The 6,646-nt window shown below is 33.7% G+C and overlaps 1 protein-coding gene across 1 annotated transcript; it reads right to left on the bottom strand.

Annotated features, from left to right (window-relative positions):
• Window positions 1-1,897: 1,897 nt before the first annotated feature.
• LOC139892922 (uncharacterized) lies at window positions 1,898-4,299 on the bottom strand. The gene is made up of 2 exons (XM_071876051.1): window positions 4,214-4,299; window positions 1,898-2,297 (listed from the first exon to the last, which is right to left on the bottom strand). Exons 1-2 carry the CDS (start codon window positions 4,297-4,299, stop codon window positions 2,009-2,011), a joined length of 375 nt encoding a protein of 124 aa, XP_071732152.1. The 3' UTR covers window positions 1,898-2,008.
• Window positions 4,300-6,646: the final 2,347 nt, after the last annotated feature.

The following is a 6,646-nucleotide window of genomic DNA, read 5'->3' as shown; positions in this document are numbered from 1 at the left end:
TATCAAAATGAAAAGTCACGAGCTAAACTTGAATTAAAAAAGCGAGAATCTATGAAAGAAAGGAAAGGCGTTGCGTGTTAGAAATTTTATTCATATTGCCAAATTAATGATAGGAATTCAAATCGAATGTTGAAATTAAAATCAATAGTTAAAAATATATTAGAGAGACGAATATGATATCATCCTCCATATTAATATGAGATTATCACCTTCAATAATCTTCAAAAGATTGAGATTAAACATAATATTTCTTTTAATACACAAGTTAACTAGATTATAACAAAAATAATACAAGACATCATCTTGAAAAAACAACCTTGCGTTTGATATGCTAAAACTATATATATGTAACTTGTGATTTTATGATGATTTGATTGATAGATTTGGACATGTTTTGTTCAGAATTTGTGACATCCTTAAAATTTCAAGGACTTCGCACCACGCACAATTAGGGTGCAAGTCGCGCACTATGGCAGGCTGGCACAATGCTAAAATAAATAAGAGATCTTATGGATGAAAGTGTAATTTCGTAATTAAATCTGTATAGCTAGGATTTTTGGGCAGAATATTCCCATTCACACCAAAAACACCTCCAGAGCTTAGAGTGAGAAAAAAGTGGTAATTTGGGGTTTTTTGAGATATAGAGATGGGGCTCAACTGTGAAGAAATTGATTTGGAAGGTGCATGGGGCTTGTAGGTGTTAATTGACTACACCAAGAGTGATTTACAGTTGTATATCTCCATCATCATCCATTTTTTTTTTTTTTTTTTTTTGTGGTAAGAAACTTCATCTTAGTTGTGTAATTAAACTTTGGGTTTAATGATGGAATTGGGGACTTGTATAGTCTTGTATGGTGTTGTATCTTCATCTTAGTGTTTAACAAGCTAAGATTTTGTAAGTGTTATGTAAAATTTGGGTTCATGGAATCAAATGAGGATTTTGGGTAATTTGGGTATGTAGTTGTAGTACTACTACAAGTTGTAAAGATGTAAATTTTGGGTCAATGTGTATAAACTTACTTAACAATATTCTATCCAAGTGTGATACTTTCTAGTTGTGAATTACAAAATGGAGTGTGTTTTGGTCAAAATGTCTATGTAAGCAAGCTTTAGGGATGGTTCTTTTGGGCAAGATTATAATGGGTTGGGAAATAAAAGTATGTTGATGATAGAAGAGTTAACATGGGTCAAACCTGTATCATTAAGGGCTCTTAAGTGTAATACTCGGGATTATTAATTGATAGTGTATATATGTGTATTTAATCGTATAGGTTGTAATAAGGAATCTAAGTAGCTATCATTCTTCAAATCTCGTCATACACAAGTGAGTACATAGCTAGTAGGCTTACTTTTGAGAAAAGATTGTATGTTGCCGGATTGCACCCTTGCAAGAGGCGATATGCAATTGATGGGTTTTCCATAATTTAAAACTTCAATAGTTAACTAACTATAGTGTTAGCTTTAAGTGTAACGTTATTCTATGAATGACAAAATGTTTGAAGTAATTGAAAATACTTGAACGAATAATTTCCTTCCAGTTTAAGTGTAATATAATTCTTTGAATGACAAATTTGTTGAACCATGGTACAACACGTGCTTGCTTGCACGGACTTTCTCATCTAGTATTACTCAATACTCTCTCCCAACACCTTATTTACTACTATCTTCTATCACAAATTAGAAACTAGAAATAGAAATTTGTAAACCCTCACAAAATTCTATGGCATGGGGCATCGGGCATTGGGCATGGGCCATAAGGAGTTTAGGTAAAGCTTACTACCACACGGGCCTTAAAATGGGCTTATCTTGTGTCCTGGGCCCGCCAGTTTATAGGCGTGTATCCATTGATCCATACCACCAGTTTAAAGGCGTGTATAAATTTATCCATATGTAGAAATAGAAATGAAAATTATAGCTGCTTTTTTATTTCCAAACCTACAACTAGATTATATGAAAACCTGATTTCTGGTACATCAGTTTATGGTACTAGTTGCCTAGTAATATTCAACTATTCAGCAAAAGGATCAACCGGAGGTATTACTCCGGTAAAAGATTCCGGTAATGGCGCTTCTATATCTTCCTTTTGCCGGTAAAATGCGTGCTCATCCAGCACTGTTTCTTCTGTTGTACATGTCTCTATAGCGTTTTCTTCGTTTGATGGTACAAATACTCCGGAATCCGGGTCGGGTTCCCAGTATTCTTCGGGTTTATGTGAGATCTCCTCCACCTCAACTTGATCTTCTAGTTCCACTACATCTTCTACTTCCTTCTCGTAAGCCGACTCGTGCAACTTCCTCCTGAAATACATTATCAAATTAATTAATTACTCCCTAAGTCCCATATTTATTGTCACCAGACAAAAAACACACAGTTTAAGAAAATCCCACTAACTTCATTTCTCCACCAATGAAATATTTTCTCTCTCCAGATCCACCAATGAGATATCTTCTTTCCTTTCCATTTATGAAAGTGGACAATTAATTTAGAACATCTCAAAATGGAATAGTGGACAATAATATAGGGACGGAGGGAGTAGTAACGAAAGGAAAAAAGAAAAAAAAAACCTCAATTTGATATACTTAGAAATTTTGTCATGATGTATTACATTAAAAATCTTTTATATCTTTTTAATCATATATATTATCATTATCCATATCATTTATCATTTATCATTTATCATATATATCATTCCACAAGATTAAATCAACAGTAACATCGGACCCGACCGGTTATATATATCATTCCACAAGATTAAATCAACAGTAACATCGGACCCAACCGGGTTACACCGGTCGGGTTAAACTTTTTTAGTCCGCTTTTATTCCTCGTCCATGTTTCGTTTGCGATTTACCCCTCCTTTTTTTTCACTTTTAGTATTCGCCTATCTTTCATTACGATTTACCCCTCCTACTTTTTTATCCTATTTTTTAACAACTTTTTATATAAACAACTTATCATTCCACAAGATTAAATCAACAGTAACATCGGGTCAACCCGACCGGGTTAAACCGGTCGGGTTAAACTTTTTTAGTCCACTTTTATTCCTCGTCCATTTTTCGTTTGCGATTTACCCCTCCTTTTTTTTCGCTTTTAGTATTCGCCTATCTTTCATTACGATTTACCCCTCCTCCTTTTTTATCCTATTTTTTAACAACTTTTTATATAAACAACTTATCATTCCACAAGATTAAATCAACAGTAACATCGGGTCAACCCGACCGGGTTAAACCGGTCGGGTTAAACTTTTTTAGTCCACTTTTATTCCTCGTCCATTTTTCGTTTGCGATTTACCCCTCCTTTTTTTTCGCTTTTAGTATTCGCCTATCTTTCATTACGATTTACCCCTCCTCCTTTTTTATCCTATTTTTTAACAACTTTTTATAGAAACAACAGTGGCAACGTCCCGAGCCTCCTACTTGTTTTATTCATATAATAAAATATTATAGAGAATTAATTTTTTTTTTTTTTGAAAGAATTCAATCAATCAATATATAATCAGACTCTCCCAGATTACATAATCACACAACATATTTGTAAAAAAAAAAATTATTCTCTCTAAATTAAATTAGTTGCTCTTGGATAAATCATAAGAGGCAAAATTGTAACCAGTTGTTCGAACTAGCTTTTAAAGGCATTTTAACTCTCTCCAACTAGAGTTCTGGTTCATTAATCAAACTTCGCTGTTTAAAAAGGAAATTAGTTCCTTTTGAAACTCATACCCTATAAATATAAATATATACGGAGTCATATAAGGTCGTGTGTTTTTAAATTAACTTATGGAGAGTCATGGAAGAGTATTTATTTTTAAATTATTTAAAATTTACCCAAAAAATTAAAAAAGAGACATTTCAATAAAAAAAAATTAAATAAATGTGAATTCTCGTTTCGACTAGTTTATGGTTTATTATTAATTGCTCTTTCATCGATCTACATAGAAGATTAATTTGATAATACAATATATATATTTGTTGCTCCATTATTTATACCTCACATAAATTAGTTATTCATTTCAGACAATCAGAGAGAGAGAGAGAGAGAGAGAGAGGAAAAAGAAAAAAAAAAACCAGTGATGCTAACATATAAGTTCATTTTTTTTCATTTCTATAGATAACATCCTGGTCTAGCTTGTTTTCAAAATAGATTTGCGATAGAAAATGAAAAAACTAAATAATTAGAGAAAAATAGTAAAAACTGTGAATCTATCGAAAGTCACCTGCCAGCAGTGAAAGTAGAGCACAAAGAAGTAGATGGAGGAGTTGGAGTAACCAGGTACTTGTTTATGATGAGTTTACTAGCCATTGTAATGTTGGATGTAGATACCATGATGAGTCTATATATACTGAATCTAGTAACCGACTATGTTTTTATATTATTCACTTAAATTGAATTTTTAGATTTTCTTAATATTTAGTGTGCTTGTATGTATGACACATCGACATCTCTTCTTTATTTTCTATTTTTATGTCTCCAACACTTTCTAACTTATTATAGGATAAAAGATATCATGGTTTGACGTGATCTTAAACAATATGCTACAACATTCGAGGTTTCATATTATTCAAAGGAGCCTGGTATAATTTATAAAGGTGGTATATGTACTATTTTTGGAAATTTGAATACATTCACTTATGTAATAAACTAGTTTTGTGGAGCCCTCGCTTCGCGTCTGGCTCCGTTTTGAATGAAGTTGAAAAAAAAGTCTTTCTTTTTGTAGATCTATTTTGTAAAAAAAAAAAAATTCGACATCTAACATTGAAGGGTTGTTCCTTTTGTGAAAGTTGCTTCTTTTAGCGTTAAAGTTAGTTGATCTGTTTTGTAAAAAAAATATTTTTCGACATCTTTTGGTAGCATTGAAGGGTTGTTCCTTTTAAGAAAGTTGCTTCTTTTATCGTTGGAGACAAAAAAAAAAAATTGTAGCACAGTAGTGGCCTATGTGGGTCCTACTGTTTGAGCCAGTGTAGAAGCCGGTAAAGCGTGGTTGGTGTTTTTGGTGTTAGTGATGGGATAAATAATAATTTATAATATATGTATAAAGTAGGGGGTTCGATTTGTATTTTAATAAAGTTAGGGGGTTAGTTTGTAAAAAATGAAAAATTAAATAGTACTATTCATAACAAATAAGACAAATTTTGTCTATTAGTTATATTGGTAATACTCAGTAGTAATTAATTATTAACCATTATATACTAAAAGGCATTTAACCCTTACATACTAAAAGGCATGCCTAAAAGCGTAGTTTCAGTTCATTCGGGTTGTAGTTTTGAGTTTGCGTACACACTACAATCGGTCCATCAAATTCGGCTCACTTTACACAATAGCCCCTATTTAACCCTTACATACTAAAAGGCATGCCTAAAAGCGTAGTTTCAGTTCATTCGGGTTGTAGTTTTGAGTTTGCGTACACACTACAATCGGTCCATCAAATTCGGCTCACTTTACACAACAGCCCCTCAAGTTTACACCTTTTCAGGGGTAGAAAGTGTAAACATATAATTTTATTAAAATAAAATAAACTAATTACCCCGAATTTATAACGGGCCCTATCTTCTCGCTCGATGCGAGTTAAATTTTTTCAAGACCACCGTTCAACTCAAAAAAGTCTCACGAACCCAACGGGACTAACTATACGCGAAACGGACACTTTTTAAAAAAACGCTTAACATAACGACAGCACGTATCTTTCCGTTTGTCGCAAGTTAAATTTTTTCGACAACACCGTTACCCTCGAAAAAAATTTATGAACAAAACGAAACTAACTACGTTCGAAACGGACACTTTTTAAAAAACGCTTAAGACAACGACATCTAAAACGGCGTTTAAGACATGAGCCGTTTTCACCTCTGTAAATACACAACGCTACGTTAAATATGAATACACAGGCCGAAAGCCCCCGCCGCATCGCGCGGGCCGGATCCGGACTAGTTTTATATACTAAAAGCGGTGGTGGTTTACGTCGTTTCAGTTATATACGATTGTCGTTTTAAGTTTGCGTTCACATTACAAACGGTCCCTCTCATTCGACTATATTTACATAACGGTCCCTCAAGTTTACACTTTTTCAAGGGTAAAAAGTGTAAATGTATAATTTTATTAAAATAAAAGAAACTAATTCCACCCGAATTTGTAACGGGCCCTATCTTCTCGCTCGACGCGAGTTAAATTTTTCCAAGACCACCGTTCAACTCGAAAAAATCTTACAAACCCGACGGGACTAACTATACGCGAAACGGACACTTCTCAAAAAACGCTAAACACCTCGCGCTATCTCCAATACATTTCTTTCTGTTCGCCGCGAGTTAAATTTTTTCGACAGCACCGTTACACTCGAAAAAATTTATTGAACAAAACAAAACTAACTACATTCGAAACGGATACTTTTTAAAAAAACGCTTAACACAACGACATCTAAAACGGCGCTTAACACATGGGTCGTGTTCCCCTCTGTAAATACACAACGCTACGTTAAATATAAATACGCAGGCCAAAATTCCCCGCCGCAACGCGCGGACCGGTCCGGACTAGTTTACACCATCATCCATGTAGTTTGCATTCAATTACTTTTATTTTTCATTAATAATATTGACCATCCCTAAATTCTTAAGAATTGCATGATGATAATCCCTACACTAATTACCGATAAATCTTC

Source organism: Rutidosis leptorrhynchoides, chromosome 2 (genome assembly GCF_046630445.1).
Source record: "Rutidosis leptorrhynchoides isolate AG116_Rl617_1_P2 chromosome 2, CSIRO_AGI_Rlap_v1, whole genome shotgun sequence".
Taxonomy (NCBI): Eukaryota; Viridiplantae; Streptophyta; class Magnoliopsida; order Asterales; family Asteraceae; genus Rutidosis; species Rutidosis leptorrhynchoides.
This window is presented reverse-complemented; position numbering and strand designations above follow the sequence as displayed.